A 20,516-nucleotide genomic window follows, 5' to 3' on the forward strand; every position below is an offset into this window, starting at 1 on the left:
TCATCTAGCTACAAAATTCTTGAGAGCAGAGGTTGGAAATGGTGACAGAATAAGCTTTTGGTGGGATACTTGGACCCCTCTAGGTCGGTTAATTGATTTATTCGGTGAGACAGGTCCACGTGAACTCTCAATTCCTCTGTTCGCATCAGTTGCTGATAGTTGTGACCATAATGGTTGGAGACTGAGAGGTGCTCGCTCACCTGCGGCAGAGAATCTACACATTCATCTCACTAGTATTCAGCTGCCTACTACCTCCCAAACAGATGATGAGTTTTACTGGTTCATTGATGGTGAGAATCTACCGCGATACTCTGCATCGCGAACTTGGGGGGCAATTAGAGATAGAGCTCCTGCAGTCACTTGGTCAAGCAGTGTCTGGTTCAGATCAGCAACACCTCGTCATGCTTTCTTGATGTGGATCGCACAGAATGATAGAATGCCAACTCGAGTACGACTAACAAGTTGGGGCCTTGGCATCTCATCTAACTGCTGTCTATGCGACTCAACTCCAGAGACTCGAGATCATTTGCTTTTGCGCTGTGAAGTTAGTAAGCAGATTTGGGTCTTGGTTCTGAGAAGGTTAGGATATTCCCACTCTTGCTTCATCACTTGGACATCTTTTATTGAGTGGTTATCTCTAAGGGATTCCACAGCTCCACTGATGCTCAAAAGAATTGTTGCTCACGCAACTATCTATAGTATCTGGGGAGAACGGAACAAGCGTCTACATGACGGTATCTCGACTGCTCCTCCAACGAGTTACAGGCTCATTGATCGTAATATCAGAGACACAATCTTGGGAAAACAGCACATCAAGAAGACTTTCAAAAACCTTATGCTATCTTCGCTACGGCATGATTAGGAAGTCTTCTATTTATGGTTTACACTTTGTTTTTATCCTTTTTGCCAAAGTGCATCCCATCTACTCTAATTATTTTTGTAAAGTTTTACAAACTCTTCTCATATTTATATGAATTTCAAATCCTTGGCAAAAAAAAAATATTAAGATAAAACAAACAATTTGTAGATTTTGCTAACCAAAAAGTTATGACAACTTAGAGCATCTTCAATCAATCTCTGTTTTTTCTTTTATAAAACTTAAACATATATGAGTTTTGCTCCATTGTGTTCCTCTATAATAGAGAAAAGTTATATTTTTTTCTAATGCTATTTTTTACCTCTGTATTTAGTTGATTAATTTTAAGGACCTTTGTTTTAACCCAAAAAGTGAGATCAATGTTGATAACTGTATGGTTCATCCAATCTTCCATGCTGAAAAACATTTTGATAATTGGTTCTTATGAAAACTTAGAGCTATGAGTGTTTTACTATCGAATATGTTCCATTAAACAGTGAACTCTAGGCTGATCTCAAACTATGGAGCAATCGTTGATGTTAGGATTCCAAAGAGTAAGTTGTTGCCTCATAATGTGGGGGTGGAAAAAGAGTGTAAGTAAAGGTATTCCCCGTGAACTGTTGTGTTGTATTGATATGAACATATATACTACAAACGGGTGAGTGATATCAGGGATCACCACGATTCTAGGAGAATATACTAGGAACAATATCCTAAGATATCTGAACTATACAAATGATGTTCTTATCATCTAATACCCGCCCGTAATTGCAGCGTGGGCTCTGTCACACCAAGACTGGAGCGGAAGCTTGTGAATAGCGTAGTAGGCAAGCCTTTGGTGAAGATATCGGCGTATTGCAGAGCAGCTGGGATGTGATGAACTCGTACCTGACCCATTTGAACTTTTTCTCGGACAAAGTGTATGTCAATCTCTATGTGCTTTGTGCGCTGATGTTGCACCGGGTTTGTGGACAAGTAGACAGCACTCACATTGTCGCAGTAGACCAGTGTTGCCTGTGATAGTGGCGCCCCCATTTCTAGTATAAGGTTGCGAAGATAACATGACTCGGCTACAGCATTTGCGACTCCTTTATACTCGGCCTCGGCGCTGGATCTTGAGATCGTTGGCTGGCGTTTGGCAGACCATGATATAAGGTTATCGCCTAAGTAAATGCAGAAGCCACTGGTGGAGCGCCTTGTGATTGGACAGCCGGCCCAATCGGCATCTGTGTAAGCCGTCATCGACATATTTTGGTTCTTCAGTAACTATAAACCCATGTGTTTCGTGCCTTGCAAGTATCTAATAACTCTCTTCTTAGCTTGTAGGTGACCGTCTCTAGGGTCATGCATGAAGAGACAGAGTTGTTGAACAGCATAAGAGATGTCGGGGCGCGTAAAGGTTAGGTATTGAAGGGCACCGGCGAGGCTTCTGTACTCCGTAGGATTGGAGAGTTGTTGGCCGTCGTTTTCAGCAAGTTTCGACTTCATATCCACAGGCGTAGAGCACGGCTTGCAAGCAGACATGCATGCTCTGTTGATGATGTCTTCAGCGTAGTGAGACTGATTCAAGAAGAGGCCTTTGTCGTTGAACTTGACAGAGATGCCAAGGAAGGAGCTGATGCGACCACAGTTTGACATTGGAAACTCTGCTTTTAGAACTTGGATGATCGTGTTCTTAAGCGTTTTTGTCGATGCTGTGACTATAATGTCGTCGCCATATAGAATTAGATAGGCCACCAGTCCTTGTTTCCTGTAAACAAACAAGCTTGTATCTGATTTGCTTTGAATAAAGCCAGTGTTAGTTATAAATTTCACAAATCTTGCATTCCAAGCACGAGGAGCTTGCTTAAGGCCGTAGATGGAGCGTTTTAATTTGCAAACATGATTTGGCTTGTTGGGATCAATGAACCCTGGGGGCTGGAACATGTATACATCTTCGTCCAATGTACCGTGGAGGAAGGCATTCTAGACGTCGAGTTGGTTAACTTGCCATCCATTGACGAGAGCGACGTGTAGAAGTGTTCGTATCGTGGCTTGTCGCACGACTGGGCTGAAAGTCTCGTCGAAGTCTATGCCATGCTCTTGCGATTTTCCATTGGCTACAAGCCTGGATTTGTGCTTTTTGAATCTTCCCTCTGCATCATACTTATGTTTGTGTAACCACATAGAGCGCACAATATTAGTGTTAGCAGGACGAGGAACAAGATCAAAAGTCTCACTTTTAACAATAGCATCATACGCTACTGTCATAGATGGATTCCAATTTGGATCATTGAGAGCTTGAATATAGCTTTTTGGTAGAGGTGAGATAGCCTCTGTGTGAAGTGATAGAATCTGTTTGGGCTTTGATATTCCATGTTTAGAACGAGTAGACATGGCGTGCCGTGGGGCCTCCCTCGCCACTTGGGTCGGAGGAGTTGGCTCCTCAGAAGGAGGATTGGCCACAATAAGAGGAGATGGAGTTGCAGCCGGAGCTTCGAGAAGTGACTTGAACAAAGGTGATGGCTCGTCGTCTGTACGTAAGAAGTCGTAGTGAGAGTCAGGTTGTTTCCTTGACGTCTCATACAGGAAACATCCTTCATCAAACGTCACATTGCGTGAAATGATGATCTTCTTAGTAGACAAGTCGAAGCATCTATAGCCACGGTGATATGTAGGATAGCCAATGAAAATGCACTTAGAGGATCGAGGAGAGAGCTTTGGGTGGTGAGAGTGATTTATGTTTGGATAGCACAAACAGCCAAAGACTTTTAAATGTGAATAAGAGATAAGCTTTTTGAAAAGTACCGAAAAAGGTGTTCTGTTTTGTAGAGTTTTGGTCGGTAGGATGTTCAGAATATGGACTGCCGTATGAAGCGCTTCTACCCAGAAAGAGGATGGTAGCTGAGCTTGTAAGAGAAGAGAGCGCACTGCATTGTTAATGGTATAGATCATTCTCTCTGACTTTCCGTTCTGCTGTGACGTATACGGACATGAGAACCGGAAAGTCATCCCATTAGATGCGAAAAAATCATGAAACCGTGAGTTGTCGAACTCACCTCCATTGTCACATTGCAAAGACTTAATCTTTGTTCCAAACTGATTTTTGACATATTTTGAAAAATGGAGAAATTTTGAGAATGTTTCATGTTTATACCGCAAGGGATACACCCAGAGGAAGTGAGAGTACTGATCGAGAAAGAGAACGTAGTACTTGATCCCACTCAAGCTCTGGATTAGCGATGTCCATAGATCCGAATGTATTATTTCAAAAGGTTTTGTGACTGTCGAATTTGAAAGAGAGAAGGGAAGCTTTGTATGTTTTGCAAACTGACAAGCTGAACACAAATGAAAAGAATCTCGTTTATTGCAAGGTAAAACAGAAGTAGAAAGCAAAGAATTTAAAGTTTGATTGCTGGGGTGAGCCAGTCTACGATGCCACACATCTGAGGAAGCAGTAAGAAAAACAGATGGTTGCTGCGTCGCTTTATTTGTAGAAGAATGAAATGGATATAGATCTCATGTGCTATCACTGCGGAGTAGTGTCTCCTGTGTTCGAAGATCCTTCACAGAAAAACCGAACGGGTCAAATTCCACAGAACAAAATTTATCTTTTGTAAAGCGTCGAACATAAATTAAATTTTTGATGATAGATGGAGTAACCAAAACAGAATTTAGAGAAAGAGGTTTATGGTGAGTTTGAAAAGAGAATGATCTGGTGGAGTTGATCGGAATCTTACCACCATTGGCCACTGTGACAGTTTTTCCGATGCTATTACTAAAAACAGACTTAAGATTACCTGCCGTGTTACTGAGATGAGCTGTGGCTCCTGAGTCCATGAACCACTGGCTGTCGGTTGGGTCGATCAAAGTCATGGTGTTAAAGGCTGAAGCGAAGTCCGTTGTTGGTTCGAACTTCTGGCTGCCGCCATTGTGTTGAGGACCCTGATGGTTTTGTTGTTGTGGGCGTGGTCCGAGGAGACCTTGTTGAGCGAAGGATTGCTGCGGGAGTTGCATCCAAGGATTGAACTGCTGTTGAGGCCACATAGGGAAGCCGTTGTTCCAGTAAGGAGTGTTCCATTGTTGGAACTGCAGCCGCTGATGATTGTTGTTGTGTCTCCCTCTGCCTCGGTTGCGACCACGTCCTCTGTTAGAGAAGTGGCGTTGTTGTTGATCTCCTTGGGATGAGCTCCTCTGTTCTGTTGTGGAGGTAGTGACATCAAGTACCTTAGGCAAAGATGGTGAGCCGTCGGTGTTAGCCGTGCCTTTCTTGCCTTTGCCCAAACGATCCTCCTCTAGAATTAACATCGAACGTGCCTCCTCGAAGGTTGGAAAGGGTTGTCTGTGCATGATGACGTTGATAATGTTATCATACTTTCCGTTAAGACCATTCAACAAATATGTAACTAGAGTTCTCTCTGTTACGGGCGCATCATGATTAGCCAGGAGATCGGCTATAGACTTCAGTTCTTGACAGTAGGCGTGGATCGTGAGATCCCCAATCTCTTGATTGCGAAGCTTGTGATCAAGTTGGATCGCACGAGCTTCTTTGTTGTTGCGGAAGAAGTTCTCAAGTCTGATCCAAATTTCTCGAGAAGTACCGCCCGTTTTGAATGTGCTTTTGAAGAGATCTTTGGAGAGAGTTCCGTAAAGCCAAAGTTTGACTAAGCCATCACGTTTCTTCCAAGGTTGATCGTCGTCGTTGGCCGGTACGAGCGATCCATCAAGATGTCCAGAGACATCAAAGCTTTGGCAATGAGTTAAGAACAGCTCTCTCCATGCGTCATAGTTACCATCATCAATATCCAAGAGAATGGGGATGTTGTTTTTGATGTTGGTGACGCCGTAAGCGCGTTCAATTGGAGGTTGTTGAGCCGCTATTGATGATAAACGAGCGAGAGAAGGAAGAGTTTGAGTGAAAGAAAAGAAGAAGAAGAAGAAGAAGACGAGAGAAACGTAGAAAAGAGGTTTTAGGATTTGAAACCCTCTGATACCATGTAAGTAAAGGTATTTCCCGTGAACTGTTGTGTTGTATTGATATGAACATATATACTACAAACGGGTGAGTGATATCAGGGGTCACCACGATTCTAGGAGAATATACTAGGAAAAATATCCTAAGATATCTGAACTATACAAATGATGTTCTTATCATCTAATAAAGAGAAAATAGTTGCATGTGAGCTACAAGACAAATCAAAAGGGTTAAGTGTGAACTTCAAAGAGGGAGATCATGAATTGGGGTTTGGAAAGTGCTTTATCTTTCTCGAGGAAGTTTGCACTACAAGTGGGATTCATATGGCGCAAAATTTCCCTTTTTGTAATAAAAATAATACAATCAAATTGTTATTATCACATAAGCATCTTGACCAAGATCATGCTGATCAGAGTGGGAATATGATGCGATGTTTGAGCGTGAATGAGTCCATGTATATTGGTTAGAACTTAGAAGTAACTCAGTGTTTAAAATTTTTAGTTTTGAATCTCCACACTGGAGAGTTTCGTGATATCAAAATACCACCTGGAAGAATACAACAGCTCAGGCCAGGTAGCAAACCTTGAAAGTTGGGAACAATCAATATAACGTAAAGATCTTGGAGCATGGATGTACAAGAAGAAACATAGAGCATCATTTACTCTCTTCATTTATTCCCTCAAGAGAACAACATTGACCACGACCTTTTCCACTTCTAGTTTATATAATCAATGTCTAGGTCACAAACGCAGACTTCACATCAGTGATCAAACCAAAACCTTCGTTAAGAGTTTTTAGAATATACACTTTTAACTGAGTCTATATGAAGAAGTTCATTACTTTGACCCCTATAGTATAATATTATGATTTATACGAAAACCAAAATTCCTCAGGCAATTATTTATTACTGTATGCCTCTCATCCTCGGAACAAAACAGGAGGATATTTACATATCTGCAACTAGAGTGAATGTCTTCCTCCTCCTATAAGCGTGTTTAGGTAGAGCTACAAACAACTTACACCTTTAAGTCCTCTGCAATTCACCCATTACCATAAATATCAGAACAATCATACATTTTACACTTAGAACACGTATCAGAACTTAAGGTTTACCTCTTGTTTGGACATCGTTAGGTGGTCTGCAAGCTCAGGGAGAGCAGAAGGAGGTGGATGGGTCAATGACATTGGGGTTAAAGGAGGCGAGGGAGTCGTCTTAGACATATCTAACTCTGCTGCTCTACGGTTGCTAGTAGGTATAGAGAAGCTACGAACGATTGCAGTTGGTGGTGTTGGGAGAGGAGATGGTGAACTTGAAATTAGAGGTTTACTAAGCAATTGGCTTTTTGAAACCAGAGGTGCTGAGTATCCAAATGCCCTAGAGGACTTAGCATAGCTGCTTGGTGGTGGTGGTCTAGGAAGCTCATGGAGCTCGCTTATTTTCGGGGTTGAGACAAAAGTAGGAGAAGCAGTTGGAGATGATGATGACACTTTTGGTAACTTGGAAACTGGATTCCTTGGGATAGGACCCGAGTACAAACGAGGTGCTGAAGACAGAGGCTTGTTAGGCAAGGGTCTACTTGTAATTGGACCAGAGAAGGATCGTCTCTTGAGTGTCCCGATACGAGAGTACATTAGTCCATCTGATAAAGGCGGAGGCAACCGAGAAGATATATTCTTGTTACTCTCTCTCAGGACTTGTTCTTTCAAGGTTGCCATTGGTCTAGAAGAGAGCTTTGCAGGTCCACGAACATCCAATGGGGATGAATGCCATATCTGTTTTGTAATTGCCTTTGCAGGGTTAGATGAAGCCATGTTGTTGTTGCGAAGACTTGTAATCGATGAGGGACTTCTTGTTGTTTCCGCAGGTGTCGGCAATGCATAAGTGCTGAACTTCCGTGTCAGAGATGATCGCATCCGTAATAGTTTATCTGAAGAAGGAAGAGTTGTCCGGTTCTCAAAAAAGAGAGGTGCTGATTGGCTCTCTATCCTAACATCTCTCCTAAAAGAATAAGACTTCCTGTAATTTCCTTCCTCATGTTTCTGATGAAAAAGCCAAAAATAGTTTAGACTGGTGACATACTCGTGCAACTTTCAAATAATTTGAATGGTTCTCCTGTTAGGTGAATGAAATTAAACTCCTTGAACAATGAGCATTCTGAGATTTTTTCTAAGTCAATTGAAAGGAAAAGTAGAGAAGAGAGGATCATAAGTTACCTGCACAGTGTTTGGTCCTGCAACTAGTGGAAACGTGATGTCTGACTGACCCAACTGCATGCACTAGGCGAACATTTTTTCAGGAAGCAGGTTTAAGAAATAAATATAGCACCAATTTCAACTAATTCGTCCTCCCTACTACAAAATCGTAGTCATGTAGTATAAACCATTTCCAGTTTACTAACCTCATTTCTAATTTTATTTGTTATATTAGTCACCTTGAGAAGAAACATTGGCACATGGAGTAAACTATTCTACTAGTGGTCATCAGAACTCAGAAGCACCAAAAAAAAGACAGAAAGGAACTATCATCAGAAACGTAAACATATGAAACAATCACCTCTGAGGAGAGAACGGGTGAAGAATCCGCATGGTTGTCCTTGTCATTCTCTCTATATTCAAAACTCAACTCTCCATCAGTATGCACCTCAGAACCATCGTCGTCATTGTTTTCGATTTCATCATCCCCATCATCATCGTCTAATCCACTGAAATGGTAATCAATATGCTGCGACTCAGTTACCATCTGCACATGTGGCTCAACTTCTTCAAGGGAATTAAGAGCCTTCTTGAAGAAGCATAACTGCAGAAATCCAAAAATAGGGACATGAACACGGTGCGCTCTGGCGAGCGAAACAGAAGGACAGCTCAAGATGAAAACCTGTGCTGCATGGTGCCGTGCTGCCTGAGTCAAAAGACTACGTGTTTGCCCTTGTTTTAAGGATTTTAAGCGGAAAACAAATAAAGTTGTCTCGTTATCATATTCATCATGAGCTTCTTGTATCTGCTGAGTCGAAAAAAATTCTCCTTTCCCAGCCTTCGACCTCCCTTTCTCCTTCTGTCTTGCAAGCATCCCTTCATAAACATTCCTGAAAGGTAAAGAGTTCCATGAATAGATTATTCACTTTTTCCCCACTAACATGAGAGGAAGTCTAGATAAATGAGACCAATCAGATTTCTGAATAATTCCCCTACAAAACTCAAGTATCTCTAAAAACTGAACAAATTAACTTTTATTTTTTAATCATGGTATAGGTGTATTTTTTTTTTTTGGACAACTCATGGTAATAGGTGTTTAGAAACGAAAAAGACGGCAAGGCAAAAACAACCTTTTCTCATCACAAAGCCGCATCATTTCCTGCATCACCAGTAAAACACATTACCATCGTCACTTAAAAGGGCTGAATCAGAAAGCATATTAAACAACACTCTAAATCTTGCTCTGTACTCAACATGGAAGTTCATATATACGCAGCAAGAATGGGCAGTTCTGATTTCTGACCAATGCCGAAAGTAAAATAGACTAGATTCCAAGTGAACAAACCTCAACTATGCGGAGTTCATTAAGAAGTGACTCTGAGGGGATTGTGATTGTTTGGAATATATGAGACCGCTGAATCAACAATACAAATATTTAACTGATGTTTTGGTGGTTAAACAGAGGAAATCAAAATTAAAAAAAAATATCGAAGAAGGTGAAACTAAATCCCAAAAACCTCACATATTTATCAACAAGTTTTTGCAGTTCAAACTGCAACTTTCCCAGCATAAGCAACACTCTACCTGCATAAGAAGAATAAGAGAAGCAGGATGTTTCTTTTTCAGATGCACATTATATATATATATCAAAGCAACGTAAAAGAAATATAATGTTATGCGTAGAAAACTTGGAAAAGGATAAATGCACAAATTGTGGGTTTCAAAAATCTTAAAACACTAACGAGATAGGTAAAACGATGTATTTAAGGAATCTGCTTGCCAAGCTTACCACTTTCTTCATCGTCATTTAAAGCAGTTTTCTCAAGAAGACAAGCACCCAATTCTCGCAAAGATTCAGAAAATTCTGCAAGCAAACGAAATCTGCAGACGATAAGAATAATATAATACATTTCTGTAAGCTGCAATGCAACAGTGCAAGTATTAGAGCAATCGAATTAAGGAAACATCATTATCCATCAATTCTGAATTAGCAAAGCTTCTGATTAACAATAGAGATTAGATTACCATATGCGCTATTAGCAGTAGCAGCCGCAGCAGAGAGCAAGCTATCATAGCAATCCCTCATCTCTTGCACGTCCTGCAAAACATTTTGAGAGACATTTCAATAATCTCATCCCAGAAACACAGGCCACACACCAAGTGAAGGAGAATGATTCAATTCAACAAGTTGCAAGGAAAGCTCCAGATCCACCCCAAGCTAACATTGGATCCAACATCCGAATCAACACCATTTCCTAAATTGTTCCTAATTAGCTCAAATTCGCAACTAATTTTACGTACAGCGACGAAGATCCGATTGAGATATATGATTGAGAAGCGCTTCTCATCAACAACACAGCTAACAAGGAGAAAACGAAGGTAAGTCGAGAGAGAGATTGGCGGCTACCTGCGAAGCCTGGGCCAGCTCGTCGTTCTGAACAAGAGCTCGGAGATCTCTCGGATCCTTAGATTCGTGCCTGTGAAGCACCCCTCGCAACCGTCGGAGAGAGGTTTTCATGGCTCTTCTCCGGCGAATCAAGGGAAATCCAATGTTTCGAGAAACGGCCAAGTGAGTAGACGATCGGTTCGTATCCTTTCTCTCTAGCTATGCCATTTGAAGAACGTAAGGAAGAAAATTAAAACTGATAATGGCAGAAAAAAATCAAAAGAAATTAGAAAATTAAAAATTAAAGAAAAAAAAAGAAAAAAGCGATTGTTTAGAGGAAAAGGAAAAACTTGAGCCTTGACTTCGTCGTCTCTTTTGATTCTCTTTCGTCCTTTTTTTTTTTTTATGATTTTCTTTTTTTTTCATATTATTTTTATTATTCTCGCTCATGTTTACGTCGGCAAGTGCAATTAGTGATGTCAGCAAACAACATGCTAAATTGCTAAGGCTTTCAAGTTTCAATTACACCTTGCCATTTTTAATTTTACATGAGATAATTGATCAAATTTAAAACACACAGATTTTCATATTATTAATATGATCTTCTAGTGTGTTATTCAATCTTATTATTAGATGTTTTTTTTTTACAAAAGGCTTTTTTTTAACACTGACAAAGGACTTATTATTTGATGTTTTTTTTTGTCATACTTATTATTTGATGTTGTTCAATGTTTATTATCTTTAATTTAACGATTTTAAGTTTTAACCCCTCTACGTAGGCTATTATTCTCAATGCTAAGTATAACTTTTTATATATTCTCGAATCAAAGTTAGATGTGTAATCTTTTAGCTTAGTTAATTGAATGATTTTGCTGAGAACCAGGATTTATTGTTTACTTGCACGCTATTTTGTTATAAAAAATTATTTACATAAAGCGATTAGTATCTTGAGAGAGTCCAGTCCTTTTTGGGCCAATGGTTAATTTAATGGTATAGAATATTTTTAATATTTTAAACATGTTGATTAAAAAAACATTTTGAACCAAGGGTTGGATAAAAACCTAAAGAGTCTGACTAACAAAAGATTACCATGAGAGCAGAATAGTGTTAAAAAAAAAAAAATCTTCACTCCTTGTTAACCAGATGATTGATTACTTAAGTAGGGTCATACATGTAGATAAGAAAATGGTGTATTAAGCCAAGTTACAAAAAAAAGGTGTATTTCATAAGAATATAAAATTGCAGCTGATCTACAAAAATTAAAATATGATTTATTGAAATGTTTGACAAGTAAAAAGCAGGGGTGGGCACAGCCGGGTATTTGATATTTTCGGTATACTTGGTATTCGGCTTGGTTTATACGAGTAGTAAAAAAATTTACTTGTACGGTTTGCTAAAAACGAGTACTTACAATTTTAAGTACTTCCTAAATATTAACGGACTTGCAAGTTACTTGACTTGTTTTATTATTTGTTACTTGTAAATAATTTGCAAGTTTTTAATAATTATTTGTAATTTTTTTGCTAATTCGTCGAAATTCAAAACTCTAAGTAAATATATTATGCATAGAGAATATTTCATTGTTTCCCAATATTTTAGTCAATTCGAGAAAGATAATATCTAAGAAAGAAAAAAAACATCAAGATATATCACATATGTTTGATTCACTTATGGAAATAGAAATATAAACAAATTATTTTACTATGATTTAAAAAATGTATATTTGTTTATCAACAAAAACAAGTAACAAACCAAACAACGTCAAAATAGTTACTTTGATTTAAATATTTGATACTTGTCTTTTACTTACGAATAATTTAAATAGATTATTTGATACTCGATTTGGTCAAACCAAGTACTTGACTTTACCAAGTAGCGAGTACGAACCAAGTAACGAGTAATTGTGTCCAGTCCTAGTAAAAAGGTGTTCAAAATTTTAAATGAGTGGTATTAAAAATACAAAACAATTAAAGGCTACCAACATTGGTTATAGATTGCATTATCACTTGGTAATCATACTGATCTTACTTATAAAGTTTTAAAAAAACGTGTTCCCAAGTTTTACTATTTACAGGAACAAATGAAACTTATTTCCCCGACAACTAGTTTCTTGATGATGATTATCAGAGTCACTATTTAAACATGTCTGAATTAAAGCACTTGAGCAAACCGACGAAGACGCTGAAGAAGGAGAACTACAACGAGTCAAGTTCAAAGTGCAGCATTTTCCTTTTTTCACGTCATTTCTCATAAAGTCATAGAATATCGGACAAGTACTCTTGTTGTCGTCACTTTCTATCTCTTCCTTCTTCTCTCTCTCATCTTCTTTTTTCTTCTTCTTATTATTATTGCTCCTCTTCTTCAAGAACACTCTGCATAGAACCCAATTCATGTTCTCGCCCTTTTTTGTCAAACAAACAAAAGAAAAGAGACAGGTTTAGTCTAGTTTCAATAAAAACGAATAATTTGATCGAATATGTGAGTCTCATGTACGTATGATTCATGTTGAGAATCAACAAGACGATACTCATGAAGAACCCAACTCGTTCTTGTCCCGTTCGGAGGTTTCCCTTTATAGAAAACCAGAGTTTTCTTCATCCCAAGAACCTTCTTCCCGATTTGCCTATCGATTCCGGTCGCTTTCCAGTAACCCGAACCGGTTGATCGGTTCGACCGGTTTCCATTTGGGTATTTAGCTTCCCTCATGCTAAAAAAATACCTCTCTGAATTACAGTCACCTGGATCATCCATACATACATGCAAAACCATCAAAATTTTGGATTGAATGAAACTCACAAAATAGGATTTGTATTCCATTACCTGGTAAATCCCATGGTTCGGCTTTACAGATATCGATTTCCGGTATAACATAAGCTGGTAAGAGTAAACCGGAAACTTTTCGACTTAAATAGTGAACCACTAGCTCTTCATCTGTTGGGTGAAATCGGAACCCTGGTGGTAATCTCAGCTCTCTGTTCTTAATGGAGCATGGTTTTTCCATCGTTTTAAGGATTTTTTAAGGTTCAAACCGTAGAAAGAGATACAAAAAGAAGCCGAGAGGTTATTGAAATGGAGAGGGATCAGGGAACGTTGAGTTTTATTTTATAGCAATGGATGCAGTTGAATATGTGTTCCTAGTTTTATATTCTTACCCATGTCGTAATGAAGTGAATTTAGTAGCATTACTATTCTAAATTGACCAAGAAAGCGATCTAGAGCATTTTCCAAGTCACAACGTCAATGGATTGTTCTGGTCGGACCGCACATTAAAAGATTATATAAACCGCTGTCCTGATCATTTTCGACCGTTAGTCACCTTTTGCCGGTTTACTTACTTTCCGAACATCACACGAATACCATACCAACAAATACATTAGGAAGCATAGTTTCGTATATTTGTGTTAGAAGAACTGGTAGTGGATAGAGATGCGTATGCAACTAAATTTCGATAACATTCGATGAAAGAGATTTGATTTCATGGGGTCCATGAAAGTAATTAATGCCCTGCAGATTCCTCTACTCGGATGTATGGTCCAGTTGTCTTTTCCGAATTCAGATAATGAATTGCATAATCCCTGGTTTTGGTAAACACTATTAGCATAAGTATATTTCATTAATATGGCCTTTTCTTTCTTTTTTTTGTCAACCCTTAATATGGGGTTTTACAAACCAACACGTTACTCAATCAACACTCTTACGTAAAACGGAAGAAAGGAAATTCTAAAATGGTTGGCTTTGTGTAAACATAATAAAATTAACGAATAAAATTGAATGGATGTGCTTCAAGTATTTCCATTTCGAGGAAAACGTTTCATATGGCATATTGTTGTATTATACTTACTTTTATTGATTGATTATTTTTATGCTTTGATCGTTCGCTGAGTTTGAAGTGGCACGAACGTGTTTTGTTATGCCAATGTTCATATATGTAGTGATTTAATTGGGGAATGCATGGATGCATTATCAGGGCCGGCTTGAGATTTTGGTATCTCTAGAGCATCATTATCCCTAAAACCCCAAATGGAGTTTCTTAATTTTTTTTTTTTTTTTTTTTTTAACTTTTTCGAATTTAGAAAACAAAAAAAATAAACGAACCAATCGTGAGCCGCCACTAACCCGCGAACAGTGTAAGAAACCCTTAAGAACCGACTACTATTTAGTAGTTTTTGTAACAGGTTTCTTAAAAAAAAGTTGGTCCTACGCGGGACCCACACGCTAAGAACCCCTCTAGTATCTCCGGATAAAGATGCTCTTAGATGATTTAGTAAATATTTTAATAATTTGGAGGCCTAAATTTTTTTCTACAAATCTGGAGCTTGAATTTTTTCAAAAATTTTGGAAGTCTAAATCGAATGTTTCATCACGGTTGGCCAGGCAATGTGCATTATACATGTGCCGTTGCAAGAACAAGTTGCTCGTGTAGTCGCATAACGTCTTTTAAGAGATATTAACCATTTCAGGGCTTAAAGAAGTCGAATTAATATGGTTGCCAAGTTGTAGAAAAACAAGATAAACAAGTAAAATGTGCGATTAGGTAAATGCGTAACCGTAAGGAGAACATGGAAAAGTCAAGAGGACCCCTTCAGTTGCTTCTAAAACGAGATAGACCCTCCTCTCTTTGAACTTATTTTGTTTCACACAATCCTCCGTACAAACTACACACCTCACAGTCTCACAAGTCACAAATGATGAACCCTTGCTCTAACAAAACTCAAAAGGCTATATGAATGAAAGAAATAGGTGCATATGGAGCGAAAATAACATAAACAAAAACGAATATAATAGATTGCATGAAACAACCATGACAAGCACTTGTAAATGTAAAATCACATACCTTTTTTTTGTATTAGTGACAAAATACGGTTAATGTATATCTAGACTATTAATGTTTTATGGAGAATAAAATTTGATTAGTTTGGCATTAAATGTGGGGTCCAAAGAGAGATAGTGGAGACTTCAACAATGCCGGTTGCGTGAGGAGAAGGTTAAAGTCATGTACAATGTGGATTTCTCGTCAACGAAATTCATGATATCGACTTCTTTTCTTACAAGATGAAGTTCTCGTTACCTTTGGACTTCAAATGACGACGTAGACGCCCGTAGAATATCGTTTAGGGAAAGGTTTATTTCAGCAATTCTGCCATTATTTATATATACAACCGGTCAACAATTTCTCAGCTCCAGTTCATTACACGCATATTAGCAATATCTTATCACAACATGTGCGCGAGCGTAACGTGTGCTGTTCGTATCTCCATATATCATCTCCATCCGGCTGCTCCACATATGTGATCCATCCAAATGATCCATCCAGATTTTAAAAGTTGTTCGTCTCTCCATCTAGATGAGCCATCTAAATGAATCATTTGGATGAATTTTATGTTTGTATTTTTATTTCTATTTCCATCCAGATGAGTTTAATAAACAAATTACAAATATACGATTACTTTGATTTAATCATATGTTTGATATTAATTTAACTATATTAAATTTTATTATTTAGTATAAAATATATTCACACTGAAATTATTTTAAAATTAGCATTTCACATTTATAAATTTTTATTTCATAGAAATTTTTTTATTTTTATTTAAATTTGTATTAAAATTTAACTACTACTTTAACTTTTCATAAAACTCAAAATATAAACTCAAGTTTGAATAAAATTTCAAACAACTCAAAGTAAAAACTCAAAGTGCAAACTCAAATTGTATAAAACTAAAATTTAAAAGATGAAAGCAATGGTAAGAGCATCATGTACTCAAATTTTATAAAATTAAAATTAAAAAAATGAAAGCAGTGGTAAGATTTTAGCGAGAAACCGTATTTTTACGGTTTTAGCGAGAAAACACGCTTTTACTGTTTTGGAAAGAAACCATGTTTTGCGGTTTTGGCGAGAAATCGCGTTTTGCGGTTTTGGCGAGAAACCGCGTTTTGCGGTTTTGGCGAGAAACCGCGTTTTGCGGTTTTGGCGAGAAACCGCGTTTTGCAGTTTTAGCGAGAAACCGCGTGGTGGGAAAACGTGTTTTGGTGGTTTTGGCGGGAAAACACAATTTTACGGTTTTGGCGGAAAAATGTGCTTTTACGGTTTTGGCGGGAAAATGCGCTTTTACGATTTTGGCGGGAAAATACATTTTGTGATTTTGGCGGGTAAACGTGTTTTGGCGGTTTTGGCGAGAACCCAGGTTTTCACGGTTTTGGCAGAAAAACGCGTTTGGCGGTTTTGGCGAAAAATTGTGTTTTGTGGTTTTGACGGAGAAATGTTTTTTTGTAGTTTTGGCAGAAAAAATGTTTTTTTTTGTAGTTTTGGTGGTAAATTGTTTTTTTTTGTGGTTTTTTCATTTTTCATGAGTGATAAAATGATATTAGATTTGAGTTTGTAATATATTTATCAATACATGTTTGTTAACACAATACCTATATAAATATCGATACATGTATAATATAATTGATAATAACAACATTTATTATGCAAATACAATAGTGTTAGGTTTTTAAATATTTGATTCGATTTATTATTTGCAAGGTAAAATTCTAACATTATTGTATTTGCATAATAAATTTTATTATTAATATTAATTAGATCATATAAAAGTATAAACTCTAGAATAATTAAATGTTATTATTATTAAGTAGATTATAAATGGTTATATGCAAATATAATTATATATTGATGGAATATTATATTTTCGAAATTATGTATATCTAATAATATTTTGATGAATAAAAAGAAAATTAAATAGGTTGTTAGGATTTTATCATGAAAATACAAAAGAAAAAGTATAAGCAAATTTTTAGGAATGGTCCATTTAAAATATCACACATGAAAGAAGTCATGACTTATATCTTAATAGTATAGATTACATGAGGATATAATAGACATTATACTATTTCGACAAACTCATCTCCATCCAAATGATCCAATTTGGATCAGCCAGCTGATTTTCAAAATTAAGCCTAAATTTTTAAAACTCATTAAGATGAACCATCCAAATGACCTGTACTTTTAATACCTAAACGAACAAAACTCTCGTCTTTATTCAGATGGCTCATCTGGATAATGGAGAAACGAACAGCCCCATAATATATTTCTTCATATATGTGAATTCAGATGAAAAGATGCAGCAACCCAAAGGTAAATTAACCCGAGGTTGCTTACTTTAAAGCAGACTAGAGCCATGTCAATGATGTCATGTTACGAAAACTAAACATACGTGGGTGGCGCCCATCCCGACCATGCATACGAGACTCGTTGACACCAAGCGTTTATAAACAAAAATAAAGAACTGGTTCCAAATGCTAAGAAACTGCGCTTAATTTATTCTTCACCTATGAGATATGGGGTGTAAATGACAAATAAATAAAAAATGCTAGGGCTATTATCAGAAACTTCCGTAACATTAGCGTATAACATAACTATTTAACTTTTTAATGTCTAAACAGAACCGTTTAAAGAGAAATAATAAGTTCTCTTTAGAGAGAAGAGCAATCTCCCTGACTATCAGAATCTGATCAAGGTACGACTATTTTTTTTCTCCTTCTCCGTTACGGATCGTCCTCATGGATTATTCTCGGTAGCATCATCGATACATCTCTTGTTTTTGTGTATTCCCACATTGTGGTGTTACGCTGTTATGTTTGATCGATAGATCGGATTGATTTTAGATCTATTTTTCGATCCATTTGATAAAATTAGCCATTTTATCAGCTGTAATGTTGCTGATTTGAATAGGTCTGTGTGTGCATGTTAGCATGTATAGAGAGAATCAGAGATTGTTATCTGTTTCATGTTCTCATACGTATATGGATTTAACTTATCAGTGATTTTCGTAAATTGTTAAATCAATTCATAACCTTTTTTTCATTTTGCTTTTTTCTTTTTTTATGAGGTTTTTTTTAATATGGGTTTGTAAAATGTGTAGTGATGTGGATTTTTGTGTAATAAAATATAAATTTTCCTCTTTTTGTTCTCCTTTTCAGTTCTGTTTGAAAAATGGAAGGGAGTGTGTTTACGCCTTGTTTGGAAGGAATGAAGCATGTCAAGTCTGAACATGGCGAGATGCTTTCTAAGCCTTTTCTTGACCTCTGCAAGACAATCTTGCCTGTTTTAGGTTACTTAAGGGATCAGCTTTGAATGGAGTTGTTGATCGTTGTGTTTCTTATATGAATGTTTTTCCTATTCTTGGTTCCTGTTTCTTTTTGCAGATAAGTTTGGACCCGCTATGACTCTCGTGAAATCTGACATTGGTGGCAACATATCGGTAAAATTCATTTCATCTAGTTTAGGTGATCACAAATCCAGGTTTAGCATTATATTACAAACCACTGATAAAATGTGCATTGCCTGGCTCTCTTCTTGCTTTTCTTGCCTAGTAATGTGTAACTCTTATAGCAGAAAATAGTGTATCGAAAATATCCTGTACCTGCGACATGGCCTCTCTGTGCATTGGATTTTTGTCTTACTATAGTGCATTACTTCTCTGTCTCTTGTGTAGAGGTTGGAGAAGAACTACTTGTCTGATCCCGACAAGTACAAGTACTTGTACACCTTTGTTCAAGGTGAAATTGAGTCTAAGACTGCAAAAGGGTCCTCTAGTTGTACCAACGGTCTTCTCTGGTTAACCAGGTAAACATATCGACATGTAAACACAATATATACCTTAATTACCGCTTCTTAGAAACAGATATGGATTCTTTCAGAGCAATGGATTTTTTAGTGGAGCTGTTCCGCAATTTGGTAGCACATCAAGACTGGTCAATGTCACAAGCTTGTGGCGACTCGTACCAAAAAACACTCAAGAAGTGGCACGGATGGCTCGCTAGCTCTAGCTTCTCTGTATGAACTTACTCGCGCCTTTTTCTCCTTGCATTCACTGCTCGATTCACATTTTCTGTAAACCGGTCTCGTTCTTATTTCCTGATAAATTGTAAATGTTTTTTTTTTCTATCAGATGGCTTTAAAGCTTTCTCCAGACAGGAAGAAATTCATAGATGTCATATCTGGTACTGGTGACATCTACACTGACATGGCAAGGTTTTGCTCTGAGTTTGGTCCGTTGCTTCAATATAATCATAAGTTCCTGGTAAAGAAAAACTTCAAAAACCTTATATTCATCATGGTTTCTTCAGATTTTTTCACTAGTTTTGATTTTGTTGTTCTTGTTTTTTTTCTCTATTCGCAGGCTAGCGTTCGTATGGACGACATGAAAGCTTCTTAAGCCATCATTTATGGTTTTGGTTATCACCGGTATTGTAATCTGCTTTGCCGGAAACCTCCTCCGTTTTAACTTTCTTCTTCTGATTCTAAAACTTTTAGACCTTCCAAAGAAACAGAATAATTTGTCCATTTCTATCTGAATGTTAGTTCATTTATGTTAGAAGTTTATAACATACGAATCAATCTTATCAACTCTTTTCGTAAGTGTTTGTTACAGTGATTTTGTAGCAATCTTTTTTTTTTTCGTAACTTATTTTGTAGCAATTTTTTTCTTCTGAGAAATGTTTTAAGTATGTACATGAATCAAGAATTTCAGACCACCAAAATTCAAAACCGTTATAAAAGAAACAAACACTTGCTTAGACTATTATGGATATATATCCCACATCGGGAATTCTAATGGACATTAAGTAATATATAAAGGATTGGGGCCAATCAACTAATCGTCAATTGGTTTTAAGTTGGAAGTCCATAATTAACCCGAATCTAACATGGTATCAGAGCTTAGATCCTAAATACTCTAAACTCCTAATTAATATTAATCCTTCCGACCGGGTATAAATATCGTATTAAACTCGCTCGACCGAGTATAAATGTCCTAAAGTTCTGAGATTTCTGACCGATAAGAGCCATCATCTCGAAAGGGGTATTAAGGATATATATCTCACATCAGGAATTCTAAGGGACATTAAGTAATATATAAAGGGTTGTGACTGATCTATTAGTTTTAAGTTGGAAAAACATAGGCCGACTCAATCCACTAACCCGAATCTAACATAGGCCGAACATATGTTTGCATAGCAAGAAAAAGGGATTGAACAACAAGAAAAAAGGAAAAAAGGTATAAACCGGTATTGAGTCGGTTTGAATAATAAGAGTATATGTTTTGGTGTTGTCTTTTGTATGCTTC

At 37.3% G+C, this 20,516-nt stretch overlaps 4 protein-coding genes across 6 annotated transcripts; 1 reads left to right on the forward strand and 3 right to left on the reverse strand.

The window, feature by feature from the left end:
* Nucleotides 1–4,364: 4,364 nt before the first annotated feature.
* LOC106338059 lies at nt 4,365–5,832 on the reverse strand. The gene is made up of 3 exons (XM_013777119.1): nt 5,820–5,832; nt 4,636–5,712; nt 4,365–4,399 (listed from the first exon to the last, which is right to left on the reverse strand). The coding sequence occupies exons 1-3, from the start codon at nt 5,830–5,832 to the stop codon at nt 4,365–4,367; spliced, it is 1,125 nt and encodes a 374-aa protein (XP_013632573.1).
* Nucleotides 5,833–6,574: 742 nt separating this feature from the next.
* LOC106342974 (uncharacterized protein At2g33490-like) lies at nt 6,575–10,669 on the reverse strand. 3 transcript variants are annotated; one of them, XM_013782057.1, is made up of 11 exons: nt 10,411–10,669; nt 10,029–10,101; nt 9,793–9,867; nt 9,526–9,587; nt 9,349–9,417; nt 9,134–9,162; nt 8,686–8,893; nt 8,365–8,607; nt 8,025–8,087; nt 6,924–7,850; nt 6,575–6,843 (listed from the first exon to the last, which is right to left on the reverse strand). In XM_013782057.1, the coding sequence occupies exons 1-11, from the start codon at nt 10,519–10,521 to the stop codon at nt 6,835–6,837; spliced, it is 1,869 nt and encodes a 622-aa protein (XP_013637511.1). In that variant the 5' UTR covers nt 10,522–10,669; the 3' UTR covers nt 6,575–6,834. The 3 variants fall into 3 exon arrangements, with proteins under 3 accessions (XP_013637511.1, XP_013637513.1, XP_013637512.1); XM_013782059.1 differs by having other exon boundaries at nt 9,793–9,884; nt 10,411–10,573; XM_013782058.1 differs by lacking the exon at nt 6,575–6,843 and having other exon boundaries at nt 6,906–7,850; nt 8,025–8,078.
* Nucleotides 10,670–12,353: 1,684 nt separating this feature from the next.
* LOC106340246 (NAC domain-containing protein 41-like) lies at nt 12,354–13,515 on the reverse strand. Its single transcript, XM_013779127.1, has 3 exons — nt 13,210–13,515; nt 12,883–13,127; nt 12,354–12,790 (listed from the first exon to the last, which is right to left on the reverse strand). The coding sequence occupies exons 1-3, from the start codon at nt 13,388–13,390 to the stop codon at nt 12,458–12,460; spliced, it is 759 nt and encodes a 252-aa protein (XP_013634581.1). The 5' UTR covers nt 13,391–13,515; the 3' UTR covers nt 12,354–12,457.
* A 4,294-nt stretch (nt 13,516–17,809) lies between these two features.
* Nucleotides 17,810–19,789, forward strand: LOC106340868 (glycolipid transfer protein 1-like). The gene is made up of 7 exons (XM_013779699.1): nt 17,810–17,906; nt 18,370–18,500; nt 18,595–18,650; nt 18,885–19,015; nt 19,090–19,225; nt 19,341–19,472; nt 19,572–19,789. The coding sequence occupies exons 2-7, from the start codon at nt 18,383–18,385 to the stop codon at nt 19,605–19,607; spliced, it is 609 nt and encodes a 202-aa protein (XP_013635153.1). The 5' UTR covers nt 17,810–17,906; nt 18,370–18,382; the 3' UTR covers nt 19,608–19,789.
* Nucleotides 19,790–20,516: the final 727 nt, after the last annotated feature.

Source organism: Brassica oleracea, chromosome C4 (genome assembly GCF_000695525.1).
Source record: "Brassica oleracea var. oleracea cultivar TO1000 chromosome C4, BOL, whole genome shotgun sequence".
In the NCBI taxonomy this organism is placed as follows: Eukaryota; Viridiplantae; Streptophyta; class Magnoliopsida; order Brassicales; family Brassicaceae; genus Brassica; species Brassica oleracea.